Raw genomic sequence first — 16,570 nt, 5'->3', positions numbered from 1 at the left:
GTTGATGTGAAATTTATTATGTTTGGATCACTGTCATACAAGTAAACTACTCATTAATGTTGAAGGCATTGCATCGATTTCTTAATCCATGGTACATGTTCCTCGAGATTATGACTCAGTTTGAAAAATAAATTCTTGAAGTGAAATAGGTTTAGGTTCATTACTCATAGAAAATAACCTTCACAGACATTAGACATATGTGGCAAGGTCTGCATTGTTGCAAATTCATTCATTCTTGCAGTCCAAAAGAATGTTTGTTTTGGTAAGAAGTCGTGCGTAGACTGTATTTTGTTGGCGGCGGTAGTTGCTCATGTCCTCTGATGACAGGTGACTATACCTATAGGCCTAATTTGGTAGATCCAAGTCTTTTGGGAACGCCCCAAAAGTCTGGTTAAACTCACTTTTATTTTTCCTAGTTTGAGGCTTTTTTTACTTTGTTACGTTGCAGACATCTCGCCACAAACCCCACCATATAAATTCCGACTGCTAGGCAACTACGGTACCGTCGCTCGTTCCAATAGCTTCACAGTCAATCAGCGTTCATCATTGTTCTCAAGCACCAGTAGCTCCAGCCTATCAGGGCCTGGTTCACCCGATGATGAATTAGAAGGCATGATTCATGGACGGTTCGGTAGCGAGCGGTACAATGCACACTCCTTCAGTCGGTCTAGTCTCCTTGGTAACACCGGAATGGGTAATGTGCCAGTGATGGGGCTTGGTAATCGTGTGCCTCCAAAGAAGGTAAATACAAATATGTAAGGATTGAGAGTAATGGGAACCAGGGAATGGGTGTGAAAGGATGCCATTTGTGAACAAGAGAGGGCAGTACTTACCAAAGAGTGGTTCCCTCCTAGCATATGCTCTGCATGTGACCACTGATGCATGTTTTGTATGGAACATGTCCAAGAAATTCTCATCTTTAAGTGATTAAACCGATGTGTGTTTATGCATGACTAATGGGTACTGAGGGACTGTGGTATTATAGTAAGTATCAACCTTACCTCTGTGTACAGCATCCATTGGGCAAACGAAATTGACAAAGTTTATCATATTGTATACCGTCCTCCAATTTTCATGTAATTGATGATATGCCATAAGCTTGTTTAGAATGATGTATGGTTTCTTCTTCTGTCTTGTATAGTTGGTTCATGAGGAGATTGCCCTGTTGTTAGTTGTCTCTAATGGCTCAGCTAAAGAGAAAGTCCTCAATCATGCTTGGTTCTTCTTTGAACTCATGGTAAGTCTAATTCAGTTACCATGAACTACAAGAGCACAGAACAGTGTACCTGACATGGCAGTGTTGAAGATAAATATCCAATCATTGAGTCTCTACCAGCCAGAATATTGAACAAAACATCCCTGTCAGAATGAATTTCAACAAACTAAATGGCTTGCGCTTTGGGAAAAAATTGCTCTGTAGTGTTATTTGTTTTGGATTTAATAAATATTATGGATTCACTTTCAGTTGAACATGATAACATCCTATTATACTTTCATAATTTTCTCAGAATTTGTTTTTTTGCGTTAAGGCGTGTTCATAAACCCTGACAGTACTCAGTCCTCCTAACAGGTGAAGGATTGAGAACTGTTAGAGGTAACCTTAATGCCATAGCAACGAACGATAATTTTTGTTTTGGGTTAACAGTTCGTACAGATAGAAAAGGCTTTCAAGACAGCGTAATGTTGGGGATTCTTATTTTATTTTCAGGTAAAAAGTATGGCACAGTTTCTCGCTGAAAATGACCGATTGGATTCACCTAGGAAGACTCGGTTCCCTGAAGCCTACTGTCAGGATATCAGTAACATCGTTACCATTGTGACCACAGATATTGTTGCCAGATATAACAAGGTAAGAATACAGTTATCTCAGTCCAAGTGCAGATTTAATGTTGAGAATGATTGTGAAAAGTTGAAGTTTTTATTGTAAAAGATCTTATGCAGTATACTTGCCTGAAGTTTGTTAACTGGAAGTCAACCATTGATCAAGGACCTGCTGTCCCTAAATGACACCTGTTATCTAATTGAATGTACATTTTCTTGTCCCTTTTCAGGATGTACGTGCCATGCAGCTACTCAATGCTAGCCTGGCTTTTTTCCTGCAAGATCTCCTCTCACTAATGGACAGAGGATATGTCTTTGCACTCATTAGGAACTACTGCAGAGAGGTATGCAAATTAGATTGCAGTAATTGTAGTTGAGTAGTGAACAATTTGATGTAAAAATGAGAAATGTTTGAAGGAATCTTGGAAAGAAAATGTGTTTTGTTCCTCCCTGAATTTGTGCATGATCACTACAATCATTATTTTCCGTGAATTTGTGATTTACACGGTATATTTATTCAGTGTGTATATTTCTGTGAATTTTTGCGCAGGTTGCAAACAAGATCACAGTCATGACAGACCCTACCAGCTTGGCTCAACTCAAGCTAGAGTTCCTTCGTATCATCGTTAGTCATGAACATTACGTTACTCTCAATCTGCCCTTCTTACAATCTGATGTGACATCTCGTCCCCCATCCCCCACCCCATCTATCAGTAGCATGTCCTCAATGATGTCCTTAGCTTCTTCTCTGCCTACCATCATCAATAAATCCAAGATGATGCAACTGACACCCGAGTTCCGTCAACAACACTTTTTGACCGGATTACTTCTGTCAGATTTGGCCTGCGTACTGCAAACGCTGTAAGTGCTTCATATCATAACATTCTTGCAGTGACTGGAGAAATTAGTAGCATATACCATGGACCATTTGCATGTTTGTTAGCTTGTACTGAAATGCAAATTTCTCCCGTACTGTTATCAGAATTTCCTGACTGATATCTTATTTCTATATTTGCTTATCACAGGAACAGCAGTCTACATCGTCAAGCTATTGATACTGTCTTCAATCTCCTCAGTTCCCATGACGCTGATAAACGCTACCTAGATGCCGACTGTCGTATGAGAGTGGCTGCTCTCTATCTTCCACTCCTAGGTATTGTCATGGATGCTATCCCTCAGCTAAACTGTCCAAGTGCTAGCTCTACCAATCGGCCGTCAGCTGCCATGGGATACGATGATGCCGAGTTAGATGGTTACCCAGTCAATCAATCTGTAGCTATGGCCATAGCGGGAACCAGTGTGTACGCTCGATCTGATGCCAAAGTGGAATCTACTCCATTACAGGTATGATAGCAGTAGGAGAAGAAAAGAAGAGAGAAAGTGGATTTGGTGTTGGAGTTTTAATTGTCACTGGTCTTTTCTTGCTGTCATTGTCACAAATGGCATTTAGAATATGGATATTATGGCACAGATGCCTTCATTTTCTCTCTCTGACAGCGACCTCCTAGCCACACCAGACTGTCTGAGGAATCCACTAAGGACCTGCTTCTGTGTGTCCTCTGGGTACTGAAGAATTTAGATCCATGTACTCTGCATAACTCATGGGTGGACTTATCAGTCAGTCGCATCAACAAGCTCCTGGATGTGCTGTATTATTGCATCTGTTGCTTTGAGTACAAGGTAGGATACCAGACCTAATTTATCAGGAAGTTAAGCCTACTACACCCCATGTGAAAACTACTTGTAACATTAAGTTGAAATTATCTTCAAATTCTAGGGACGGAAGATGATCTACAGACGACAGTCCAGACTGTCATTGAAGAAGCAAGATGTGAAACAACGTCTTGAAGATGCCATTCTTGGGACATCTAATGCTCGTAGTGAGATGATGCAAAGACACAGCAGACAGGGATCTGGCTCATTAGGTATGCTGTATATGGTTGTCCCTGAGCAGGCCATTTTATCACAATATGGTTTGCTCTAATTGCTTTATGCTAATCTGTATTTGTATCACATGTATGGTAATGGAGGATGGGCTTCTTGTGTATAAAAGTAAATTGGCTGAAGATAATCCTTACAGAGTTCGAGGTGACTGTGAACCCAGGAAAGTACAAAATAGTTAATTTCAGCATCAGGTTGATTGCTAATTGATTGGATCACTTCACTCGATCTCTGCAGACAGACATTTCAATCCGGCTTTGGGACAATCTGAGAAGCTAAGATGGCGTAAAGACAAAACTCATTGGAAGCAAGCGGTGGAGACGCAGTCTGAAAGGTAATAAGTCACTTGTCTGTATTCAGAGCTAGTCCGGCAAATGGACAGTCTTGCAAAGTAATTTCATTTGAGCTGTTCATAGGCACAGTTTCATTTTTCCAACTTCTGGCAATGTTATTGGTACATATCTTCACTGCCACATTAATCTGTAAATCTTGTAGTTGAACTGCACAGAGCTCCCATGTAGAAGGCATTGGCCAAGCAGTGATTTCATTAATTGAATAAGATGGTGCAGTACCACCATTAAGACCAGAGCATAGTGTTAATCAACATTTTCATTTTTATTCAATTGTTTTTCCTACCAATCTTCAGGCCTAAATCTGAGCTGGAGCATGATGCTAACCTAGAGGGCCATCTTTCTACTGAGGTTTCGTTGGTGGTTCTTGACACTATTGAGCTTTTGGTTCAGGTAAACTGAAAGATGGAATTGTCAAGAAATCTTTGAAAATGTTTGAAAATCTTTTCAGCAAACGTATTACAGAAGTCTGTCATAGCTCTGATTTCTTTTCAGGTAGTCGTAATGACCTTCTGAAAATATGCCAGAACATTTATTGTGTTTTTTAGCATAATTTATGTGAGACTGCTAACTAGGTACATTGTATTCATGTTTATGCTTCTCATGATGCCAGATCTGACCATTAGTGACATCCTAACGATTCATGATCTTGGTATTTGTTGAATCATTCCACAGTCTATCCAGAACACTGACCACCTGCAGGGCTGTTTGACAGGTGTCATGGAGGTTCTGTTACACTCTCTTGCCTGTAACCAGAGCGTTATTGTACTGCAGAATATTCTGGCTACTCAGAGATCTCTGGTGTTTAAGGTAAACGAGCTAAAAAGAATTCAGTCTGTGGACACAATTCCTGGCTTGTAACCTGAGCGTTATGGCACTGCAGAATATTCCAGTTACTTTAATGTTGAAACTTGCCTGAGTTGTAGAATGTTAAGGGATTCTTGTTCAGTTCTACAGACTTCTAAAATGGGTTTGGTGGTCAGCCATGATAGTCCTTATTTTAACTTTGATCTCTGCCTGCCTGTTTCTGCCTGAATGTTCAATTCCTCCTTATCCAATCCTTGACCAACTCTGATCTTGACAACGCCTCACACACTATGGTTGGCATTTGATTTCTGTCTAGTACCCAGAGCTACTCTTTGAGGAAGAGACAGAGCAATGTGCTGATTTGTGCCTGAGATTGTTGAGTCATTGTAGTTCCTGTATCAGCACAGTCAGGTCCCATGCTAGTGCCTCACTCTACCTGCTGATGAGACAGAACTTCGAGATCGGAAATGTGAGTAAGCCTCCTGAGTGTTGTATTGCATATCTTAAAGTTGCCAGTATGTTTGGCCTGTGAAGTCAGAGGAGATAATTAATATTTAGACAATGATCTTTAGTTGGTGGTATTTTCATATTTTTAAAGAGCACCTAAAAGGAAAACACATTTTCTCTGATTTTATCTGATTTTATCTGTTCAAATAAATATGGAAACAGCCAATGCAGTGTCCTTTGTCTTCAGAGCTCAACTATGACAAGCTTAAAAGGTTTTTTTGTGTTCATGCCAAGATAGGAATTCTGAATGTAGATTGCATCATTCTGAGAAAACAAAGAAAATGAGGGGAACCCTCACCCTGTGTTTGTGGTGGATTAACAATGTGCATGCTAATTAATGCATGTAGACATTGTTTGGCATGCACAAGGGTTTATCCACTACGAACATATGGCAAGGGTTCTCCTGTTTTCTGAGAATGACGCAATCATCTTGGCACGAAAAGAAAAAAATCCTTTTAAGTTTGTTATAGTTGAGCTCTGAAGACAAATGACACTGCATTCAATTTAGATGCTTCCGTATTTATTTGAACAGATAAAATCAGAGAAAATGTGTTTTCCTTTGAGGCGCTCTTTAATGGCTTTTACATTCTGTAAATACGTGTACTCTGTTCAAAGAGAAACATTTTTTTCACTTTATGGATATTGTCTATTTTCAAAGCCTTTTAGATTTGTCTTAGTTTTTGCTTTAAAATATTATGTTTGTAAAATTAATGTATAACTTGACGTGAATAAAAACTGCAATTTTGAAATGTTGAAGTTTTTAGAAGGATTTTTTGTGCATTTTAAAAAAGGGAAGTTGTTTAGAGGTCAAGAAGGGACAATTTAAATTTGTTCACCATTCTGTATGTATCTCTCCCCCTTCAGAATTTTGCAAGGGTCAAGATGCAAGTGACCATGTCCTTGTCCAGTCTGGTAGGAACTCAGACCAACTTCAATGAGGAGTACCTCCGTCGGTCACTCAAGACCATTCTGATATATGGAGAGGAGGACATTGAGTTGCAAGAAACAGATTTCCCTAAACAGGTAGGTCATTTCAATTACTTGCAGCATTCAAGAACAGCTGTCTGAGGATGGTGTGAACCTTCAAACAAGTAAAGTTGTGGAAGGCTCAGGTCATGTTAGATGTAAATGCAAATGGTAATTTATAACACATTTGAACTTGAGTGTGGATGTGAATTTCCTTTGATGTCAACTTCACTTCATAGTTTATTTAAAATGAAACGTGAACTAACTATGGAGCTTGAATTTCCAGTGAAAAAAGTAAGCAACTTTATCCAACTGTTTGAGTTGTCCAATTGAGTGTTTTAACTTTTTTATGTCATCAAGTGACTGACAGATGTTTGTGTACGAAAAATATGTTCAAAGTTTCTAATTTCTTTTTAATCTTAATAGTTGAACCAAACTCCAGTAGAGCAGTTGATTGATTCAATTCTTCTTGATGTTTAAAACTGTCAGAGGGCTTTCAATTTATTGTAACAAAGCCCTGCGCTTTCAGTTCAGTTTTTTGCACGTTGTTGAATAGGGAGACTGTCTGAGGTATTTATGAATTGTTAATTAAGCATGCAGAACAAACAAATCAGGTCATATTGTCCTGATTCCCAATTGCATTTGCTACTTATCTGGTAAGTGGGTAACAGTTCACATTTTGATTAGTTTGACATTGAGAAGACTGACACTAAGTAACACGTCTTTAATTTTACTGTTCACTTGGAAAAGTTTGATTGTGGTTTTTATTTAAAACTGAAACACTTTGTGGTGTTTATGTAATCGTTTAGAAAGCCAGACCACATGTAAATTACAGGTTCCTTTTATTATTATTTAACTTCATTTTAGTGGAGAGAGTTTACTTAGGTTGATGTTGTGTTTGTTTGGCTTTCAATGTTGCCCATCTCACGAGGTGTCTGTAAGTTTTCTTTCATTACCTTCTAAAACTGAAACATGTTGAAAGATCAACTCCACTCACTGGAAAGTTAACTTGACAAGTTTTCAGTTATACCTGGACTTAAGAAAAATGGCACAGGAAACTCATTTTCTGGGAAGTAATGTTTGAAAACTAAGGCAAAGTTTATTCTGTCTTTGTGTATTCATGGTGCTAACAGTCCAAAAGAAGTTGGTATATTAGGATTAAAAGAAACTCGTCTAAAGGAATAGTATATGTATATATCTTGTGGTTAGTATCTTAATAAAGTCCTTGAAAATTCAGTGCTAGTTTCAACTATTTTTGTGTGAAATTTATATATTAGTCATTTGCAGTTACGTTTCAGGTGGGACATTTTTCTTTCCTGTTCTGAATTTGTTGGTCTACTTTTGACTAAGATAGAATAGCAAGTTTGTTTCTATTTATTGGTTGAATGTTTGATAACTGATTTGATCCCTTCAGTCTCCTAACACCAGACAGAGCACACTGTCTCAAACGTTGAGTACCCTCTGGTTCTTTTCAGAACCACACATATTTACAAAGAATATATTTTTTTTGTGGTGCTACCACAAACCTATTATTAAATTTGTTGTTAACATAGTAAAGGCCAAAAAAGGAGATCAAGGAAATGAGTATTGTTGGAGGTTGGAGCCTCTAGGATTTGTTTGGAATTGAATCTGACTGTTGATAATTTGAATCTGGTTTCACTTTCTTTGCTTACGTGTTGAAGTCATAGAAACTACAAACAGCTGCACAAGTGATTAGAATTAAACAGTCCTAATTAATGTCCAGAGATTTTTGTGCTGGATATTGGTTGATGATTTTGGAATAATTGTGGGAAAATCAGACAAATGGCAAATCTTTTCCTGACATTCAAACTAGTTCTACCTTGTTGGAGCTGACCCAGGACCCTACCCTGACTCCCTCTTTAATTTCTCCACAACAAATTTTCACAATTTGTAAGTGGGTGTACAATTGATTTTTTTCACAGGTGCGAGATCTTGTGTTTAATCTTCACATGATCCTGTCAGATACTGTCAAGATGAAAGAATTTAATGAAGATCCAGAGATGTTGGTTGATCTGATGTATCGTATTGCCAAGGGGTGAGTAAACCTCTTTCCTTGCTGCTGTGTATCTGTGTGAATTCTGTTGGACTAATGATTACTGGATTGGAATTTTTTGTTGTGTATGTCAGATTTTACCATTTTTTGTCCACCATTAAAATTAAGACAAAAATAACAACCCTGACCAGTTGGTATTTTTGACAGTAAAGGTTGTTGTAAACTCACAGAAAAATTAAGTTTCAGTTTCAGAAATAGAGTATACAATATTTGTTTTGCTGCATCACCTCTACTGAATAAAACAGGAAGAAAACAGAAAGAATATCATTTTTCTTCATCAGTGCAATTCTTTTCCCTTTTTTATGGTCACGTTCCTATCCTACCCAGATATCAGACATCACCGGATCTACGCTTGACTTGGCTACAGAACATGGCAGGCAAACATACAGAACACAAAAACCACACAGAAGCTGCACACTGCCTGGTTCATTCTGCTGCCCTGGTTGCTGAATATCTACATATGCTGGAGGACAGACCTTATCTGCCCATAGGATGTGTTACATTTGAGGTGGGGAACTAGACTTGTTCAATACTAACCTGCCCATCCCAATCTCTACCTGAATCGAATCAAATTCAGGGGAGCATTCCTTTAGAATCCAATCAAATTCAGTGGAGCATTCCTTTAGACCTAAATAAAATGACACCAGGTCCTTTGTAATGTATTAGAGACTGTACATTCTACTAGATCTTTATGTGACACAAACCCACGTCTTTTTATTTTAATAAGAAGTGAAACATTTCTTTAGTGATCAATAGACAACATTTCTTTAGTGATCAATAGACAACATTTCTTTAGTGATCAATAGACAAATGTGAAATAAATATCTTGATGTTCTTTTCCTCAGAAAATCTCTTGTAATGTTCTTGAGGAGAGTGCTGTGTCTGACGATGTGGTTTCACCTGATGAGGAAGGCATCTGTACAGGCAAATATTTCACTGAGAGTGGTTTAGTGGGATTATTGGAACATGCTGCTGCATCCTTTAATCTGGTAGGTATAAATTTGGCAATTATTGATCAGTTTAATTGGTGATTGATTGACTGAGTAGCTGACTAGTAAGGAATATGTTAATATAATATATTAATAATATAATATAGTAATAATAATATATACGTCCTTAAAGTTTTTTATTGGTGACTTCATTGACGGATTTAATTGATTGGTAGATTGAGCCATAGTAATTCCCATTACTTAGGCGATTTATCATAGCGTAAACGATTATTGACAATGAATGTTTACTTCAGCAGTTCTGTGATTTAGTCACAAACTCTAAGGATTTTATGGCATTATCAAAGAGTTTGTTTGGTTAAAACGGATCGAATGATTGACCAGTGAATGGATTGGTAAAATGAGTTGTCCCTGTGGTCGTCTTGGTTTGACTTTTCTACCTAGGCTGGCATGTTTGAAGCTGTTAATGAGGTGTACAAGATCTTGATCCCAATCCATGAAGCTAACAGAGACTACAAGAAACTTGCTATCATCCATGGCAAGTTACAGGAAGCTTTCAATAAGATTGTTCATCTGGTGAGTAACCCTTGAATTGGCAGATGTTCTGTAGTCTGATATTATCGGCTTGCAAGTAGTAGAGGTGTTAATTATCTCTGACTTGTTCTTGGCTGGTTCTTAATTATCTCTGACTTGTTCTTGGCTGGTTCTTAATTACCTCTGACTTGTTCTTGGCTGGTTCTTAATTATCTCTGACTTGTTCTTGGCTGGTTCTTAATTATCTCTGACTTGTTCTTGGCTTGTTCTTAATTATCTCTGACTTGTTCTTGGCTTGTTCTTAATTATCTCTGACTTGTTTTTGGCTGGTTCTTAATTATCTCTGACTTGTTCTTGGCTGGTTCTTAATTATCTCTGACTTGTTCTTGGCTGGTTCTTAATTATCTCTGACTTGTTCTTGGCTTGTTCTTAATTATCTCTGACTTGTTCTTGGCTGGTTCTTAATTATCTCTGACTTGTTCTTGGCTGGTTCTTAATTATCTCTGACTTGTTCTTGGCTTGTTCTTATCTCTGACTTGTTCATGGCTGGTTCTTATCTCTGACTTGTTCTTAATTATGTCTGACTTGTTCTTGGCTTGTTCTTATCTCTGACTTGTTCATGGCTGGTTCTTATCTCTGACTTGTTCTTAATTATCTCTGACTTGTTCTTGGATGGTTCTTAATTACCTCTGACTTGTTCTTGGCTGGTTCTTAATTATCTCTGACTTGTTCTTGGCTTGTTCTTAATTATCTCTGACTTGTTCTTGGCTGGTTCTTATCTCTGACTTGTTCTTGGCTGGTTCTTAATTATCTCTGACTTGTTTCTTGGCTTGTTCTTAATTATCTCTGACTTGTTCTTGACTTGTTCTTAATTATCTCTGACTTGTTCTTGGCTTGTTCTTAATTACCTCTGATTGGTCTTGGCTGTTTGTCTTTCCTTTCTGCCAGGGTGGAAAGCGTCTCTGGGGAACGTTTTTTCGTGTTGGTTTCTACGGCTCTAAATTTGGTGACGTGGATGGAGAGGAATTCATTTACAAGGAACCGGCAATCACTAAATTGCCTGAGATAGCTCATCGACTGGAGGTAAATCTTACATATTCAGCTGGTTGAGAAAATGACCTTTGAACTCTGAATAAGTGTCTGTATATGGTAAAAATAGTGTCTGCATTGACTGATTTACATGTAGAGCTGAAAGTGTAATAACATTAAATTTGAATTACCCTCTTTTCATGCTGAATATTCCAGATAGACTACAGTTGATTGGACCAATCGTCTTACAAAAAGATGCCACTGTAAGAAGGCTGTTGATTTTGTTTGCTGTAAAGTCTCTACAAAACAATCGTCTGTTTTCACTTCCATTACAGAGTTTCTATGGTGATCGTTTTGGTGCTGAAAACGTAGAAGTGATCAAGGATTCCAATCCTGTTGACCAGACCAAGCAAGATCCAGAGAAAGCTTACATTCAGGTCACCTACGTGGAGCCATACTTTGACTTCTATGAAACATTGCAACGACCAACGTTCTTTGACCGCAACTACAACATCAGTATGTATTGAACCGTTCCTTGAACACTTGAACAGATATTCACAGTGCATATTACAAGTCTCTCTTTTTGGTCCAACATGCCAACAACACCAATTTGTTATAATTGCAGTGAAGTGTAAATCTCCTTTTTCCCAACATGATGGGTAAAAAGATATGTTTAGAAAGTTTTGGCTTATAGGCCACCGTCATTTTTACTTATTTCTTGTGGAAATTTCAAGTGGAGACCAAGATATTGACTACAGCTGTAATTTTCCCAGTGTCCCACAGTTCGTACTACTAGATAAATGCCCTTATTTGTCCATGATTTCCCCCACCCCCAGGGAGGTTTATGTTTGCTACACCTTTCACCAAGTCAGGTAAGGCTCATGGTGACATCCGTGAGCAATACAAGAGGAAGACAGTTTTGACAACAGCCAAGGCTTTCCCTTACATCAAGACCAGAGTGGCTGTGGTCCACAGGCAGGAGGTAAAAATGGATTACAAACTTAGCTTATTCATCATTGTAATGTAATTGTAGAAAAATTGTTAGACTAAAAATGCACATCAGTTAAATTTGTCTTGGATGAGTAAAGTTGAAAGGCACCACTGACATTAATGCTTGTAAAAGTCTGAAAAAAACTGTTAGAGAGATGTTCCAAGCTCTACATCTGGTTTATGTGGCCTCTTTTATGCACCTGTGGGGGAAACCATCAAGTGGGTGATGGTTGAATGAATTTGTGATCGTTTAACATTTCCTTGCAGATTGTCTTGTCCCCTGTTGAAGTGGGTATTGAAGACCTTCAGAAGAAGACTAAGGAACTAACAGTAGCCACACATCAAGAACCTCCTGATGCTAAGATGCTACAAATGGTGTTACAAGGATGTATTGGGACAACAGTGAACCAGGTGAGAGGAGATGGATACTGTCTTAAGAAAAATTGCTGATATTTGAATATGAAAAAAGATGAACATATGCTGTAGAGCTGTCTGCTGCGAAGGGACTGGAATGAAAACATTTATAGAGGGAGAGTGATGTTGAAGATGAGGATTTGTGAGATGACATGGGAAAAAAACGGTATTAATGGTGACAAAGATCATGGAAAAGATTACAAGAAGGATGTTAGATAATTGGTACTTCTTATTGCAGGGTCCTATGGAGGTAGCATTGGCATTCCTTAGTGATAACACAGATGGCAAACAGCTAGACAAGCACACCAACAAACTCAGATTGTGCTTCAAGGAGTTCTCCAAGAAGTGAGTGCTAATTTGTAGTTCAACCTAAATATAAACATGCTAGCTATGTTGTAACATTTATTTAGCTCAAATGTTTGCCTAAATCTTGGAGAAATTTGTCTTCCAAAATTGGCAAATTCGGCAAAAGCACTTGATTAATTCAGTTGATCTCAAGACCAGGCAAAAAAGATCAGTCATCCTAAATGTTCTCTGTTTTTTCTGCAGGTGTGGAGATGCCCTCCGCAAAAACAAGAATCTGATTGCTCCAGACCAACGAGAATATCAGAAAGAGTTGGAACGGAATTACCACCGCTTCACTGACCGCTTGATGCCGCTTATCTCTAACCCAGGCCGGGTAGGTGGAGGAACGTTGCGTAAGAGTGGTAGGAAAGATCGACGAAGTAAAGGCTCCATGACCAAGATCATTAAAACGAGTGAGACGCTGTAAAGAGGGTTAGGGCTACAGTTTGGAGATGTGTAACATTCGACATGGAGTATATCTCTGGTCTGCATGAAGTTAAGGGTTGGAGAATATCAGGACTCAAGATATAAGTCAAGGCTTCTTGCTATAGTGTCTGTCCGTATGTGGCAGGTAGCTGGGAGGAAATACTTGGATTTGAATTGATGAAAACTTGACATGCAAAAAGTTAGGAAATCTGCAAAAAACTTTGAAAGCTATTAAATTTCTTGACCAAACAGTAACATGCTTTGTATTTAATTGAGAAAACCCTGTATTTAAACCCTTAGCACTATTTTAATTTTTGTATATAACTCAGTTTGAACATAGAGATTCCCACCTTGTTATCCATTTTTTTTCCTGCATGAAACAATGTATCAATTTGCATTTTTTTAGAGATTTTTTTATTGTAAGCAAACTCAGTCTGACATCTATCAATGCCAAAGTGCAGGCAATCTACAGATCGCTATGTATGTCACACATTTGAATTGCTGGTAAGTTTCTCTTTCAGTAAAGGCTTTTTAAATGTTTACGATGCATTGTTTTTCTGTGATCTGTTTAGTTTCACAAAGGTTTACCACTGTTATTAATTGACTGTATTTCACTTTCATATTAACTTTTGTTTGATTGACAGAAAGAAATTGTTCCCTAATACAACAATTTACTTGAAGGGTAATGAGAGGAAATGGGTGTGCAGTGTTCATTGGGTTACATTTTTTCCCCGCTGGTAAAATCTTGTGGTGGATTTGTTGAGTAGCAAAATTTTCAAACAACTGCCCGGTGCTGAATTGGTTCTTAACAAGGCAACAGTTTACAGGCAGAAGTAATGAGAAATATCAATTATGATTAGATTCATCAGATTAAGCTGGGAAAGCAAAATGTTGATCTACATGAAAAAAGCACCCTTAAATACTGACTTCATTTTGATTTTATCCGTGGCCCATCCCTGATCACATTGTGGTTTTTAGGTTTTTTGGTGTTTAGTGCAATAGTGTGAGTACACGTATCCCTGTATTTATCTTGCAAAATATGAATGGTAAGTCACTGCAACCATACACTTAAAACAAGTTGAATTTTTCCAGTAAGTTACACATCTCTCATACAGCGTCTTTAATAACTTCCATTTTAATAAAAGTTCTTTAGTGCGTGCACACTGTGCTTTTATTAAGTCGCTGTATTTCCATTTAATGTTACCCATTTATTCTTACGTTATACAGTAACTATTCCATTGACAGCATTATACATGTAAACTACAAATCTTTGTTTAATGTACTCTACTGATGCATGTATGGTATACATAAACAGGTTGTTTAAGATGAGGCTAGGCACATTTAGCAGAAGTTTCTTGAAGTCTTACAAGAATGGAACAAACTTCTTTGGAGATGTTACCATTCAGCATGAGTTTGAGATCCAAATTTGTATGACGGTTTTTGCAGTCTTAATTGAAGTACATGAAGAATTGTGTTGTAAGGATAAGCAGGGCAGAAAATTAGAATCTAATTAGAATCTAGTTTTCCTTTTGTAATATTATTGTCGTCGAAATTGCCAGATTTGTGAATGAAAAAGAAATAGTTTAAAAGAGTACAGTATTCTCTGTTTCAAATGGAGTTCATATATCCTGTTTATGCGGTAGAAATGGTTTGCTACATTCATTCTTTAATTAATTCTAACCCCCTATGGGGTAGGTAAAATCATATTGAAATCGGGGGATTTGTGACTGTTCCGGTTCTAATACATTCATGTTTCCTACATTTTTTAAAAACACTTTATCTTAAGAAGGAAATTTAGTGCAAGTGGAAGTATATACTTTAAAGCAAAAAAACAGACACGTGTGAAATGCATCCAATTTGATGGCCACGGCAGTATTCATAAAAATCATTACAAATTTTAATTTTGTAGAAAACCTAAAAATCTTAATTCTTTTAATTTCAGTCAAAATGGCCCAGCTAATTCTAATCAAATGAAACCTAAAAATGTTCATGTTTGCGTATGTTCATTAAAATGGCAAGGCTAACCCCTTGAAAATAGTAACTTCTGGAAATCATGAAATCCTGATTTTGGCTCATTTTTAAAAGCTTACCCTCCCAAGTTTAATTTCTGACGACACTGAAAATCCCAATGTTGGGTCATTTTAATAAATGGCCAACCCTTTCCAATTTTAATTTTACATTGAATCTGAAAAATCCCGATTTTGGCACATTTTAACAAAAAAGGAAGGCTAACTCCTTTGGAAAATTAACATCTGATGAAAATCTGAAAAAATCCTTATTTTTTAGCACAGTTTTGTTTAAAACAGCAAGGCTAAACCCTTGGAAATTATTTGTAGTTTGACAGAAAATTGGGAAAACCCCGATTTTGGCTTATTTTAGTAACTTTGAAGTCACGCGGCTGCACTTCCGTGAAATTATTACACCCACGATGGTTTCAGCATGATGTCAGGTATCTTAAGTCCGAAGAGGCATTCCTTTCTCATCGTGTCCCTGTATGGTCTTCAGCTCATTGACAGAAGGCCTTGCTGTCAATTTATTTTGAAAGTTTGATCGTCTCCAGAGGTTTTGTGCTGTTTCTTTTGATTTTACCCCCAGGATGGTTTCAGGTATCTGGGTCCATGTGTTCTAGTTTTATTCTTCTCATTTGATTTTGAGTTTATTTGGACGTTGTGTTTATAACTTGGACCCCGATATTGCCAAAGCTGAAGCACGGAGGACTAAAAAATCCTCCACGGTTGATAAAGGGTGCGGTGTCCACTGCTCGGGCTTCATTAAAGACCGGAAACAACGAGAAAATGGAGGTTCTTTGATAGAGTGGTGAATCAAAGAATCTCCACCTTTTGAGTGTTTTACTTAATCAAACCACGTCCTCCCCATACTATTGTACCAGAGGACAAGTTTTTACGAATGCTTCGCACCGTGAGATGAATCCAATCCATTGTCCAGAGTTGGCTAGCTATGTACATCTGCATCTGCGTGTACCTAAATGCTGTCCACCTGGTCCAAGCCATTTCTTCGGTTGGGTGCACAAAGGTTTTTTTTCTTTATTCACGTACAGAGTGCACGCTGCACTTCACTGCACCAGTCTGTGGACTGTGTGTGCAGTCTTCATTACCGAGTTACCTGCGTGAACTATGCTAAATCCAAGTTAGCAAATGCTATCGATATAACTGTACGGAGTTTGGGACTTTTACACAACCAACAAGCAAGTTTGTCGAGCGGCTTATTTGGGAAACACGGTTCACTTGGCTCTTCAAACGAAGACCACGTTGACAACCTTGGAACGACTTGCTTATTCATCCAGAGCCCTTGGTCACCGTAGGAAATCATTTCGTCTGCATGGGAAGTACTGTATTGGTAAGTTTCTAAACGATTAATATTTTCTGTAAAATTATAAATAATTAATTATAGTTATAAAG

At 37.8% G+C, this 16,570-nt stretch overlaps 2 protein-coding genes across 5 annotated transcripts in view; both read left to right on the top strand.

The window, feature by feature from the left end:
• The window catches only part of dock7 (dedicator of cytokinesis 7), a 31,822-nt gene extending 16,620 nt beyond the window's left edge, over nt 1-15,202 (top strand). For 3 of the 4 annotated variants that reach the window (XM_022232097.2, XM_022232096.2, XM_022232094.2), the window contains 23 exons: nt 449-741; nt 1,142-1,237; nt 1,709-1,849; nt 2,052-2,165; nt 2,372-2,682; nt 2,847-3,165; nt 3,319-3,501; nt 3,599-3,746; nt 4,000-4,096; nt 4,409-4,505; nt 4,788-4,922; nt 5,236-5,388; nt 6,291-6,449; nt 8,336-8,448; nt 8,794-8,974; nt 9,312-9,455; nt 9,858-9,989; nt 10,896-11,030; nt 11,312-11,492; nt 11,813-11,958; nt 12,234-12,377; nt 12,619-12,725; nt 12,930-15,202. In XM_022232097.2, coding sequence (XP_022087789.2) covers nt 449-741; nt 1,142-1,237; nt 1,709-1,849; nt 2,052-2,165; nt 2,372-2,682; nt 2,847-3,165; nt 3,319-3,501; nt 3,599-3,746; nt 4,000-4,096; nt 4,409-4,505; nt 4,788-4,922; nt 5,236-5,388; nt 6,291-6,449; nt 8,336-8,448; nt 8,794-8,974; nt 9,312-9,455; nt 9,858-9,989; nt 10,896-11,030; nt 11,312-11,492; nt 11,813-11,958; nt 12,234-12,377; nt 12,619-12,725; nt 12,930-13,152 — 3,752 coding nt within the window. In that variant the 3' untranslated portion in view covers nt 13,153-15,202. The remainder of the gene's footprint in view (nt 1-448; nt 742-1,141; nt 1,238-1,708; nt 1,850-2,051; nt 2,166-2,371; nt 2,683-2,846; nt 3,166-3,318; nt 3,502-3,598; nt 3,747-3,999; nt 4,097-4,408; nt 4,506-4,787; nt 4,923-5,235; nt 5,389-6,290; nt 6,450-8,335; nt 8,449-8,793; nt 8,975-9,311; nt 9,456-9,857; nt 9,990-10,895; nt 11,031-11,311; nt 11,493-11,812; nt 11,959-12,233; nt 12,378-12,618; nt 12,726-12,929) is intronic. The other variant, XM_022232095.2, reaches the window with a different exon arrangement.
• Nucleotides 15,203-16,170: 968 nt separating this feature from the next.
• Nucleotides 16,171-16,570, top strand: part of LOC110977733 (interleukin-6 receptor subunit beta-like) — a 38,829-nt gene continuing 38,429 nt past the window's right edge. The window contains exon 1 of the mRNA XM_022232111.2: nt 16,171-16,508. The gene's annotated coding sequence lies outside the window, so the exon portion shown is untranslated. The remainder of the gene's footprint in view (nt 16,509-16,570) is intronic.

The sequence above is a fragment of the Acanthaster planci genome, linkage group LG12 (genome assembly GCF_054643075.1).
Source record: "Acanthaster planci isolate LZ-2023a linkage group LG12, COTS_SCS, whole genome shotgun sequence".
NCBI lineage: Eukaryota > Metazoa > Echinodermata > Asteroidea > Valvatida > Acanthasteridae > Acanthaster > Acanthaster planci.
This window is presented reverse-complemented; position numbering and strand designations above follow the sequence as displayed.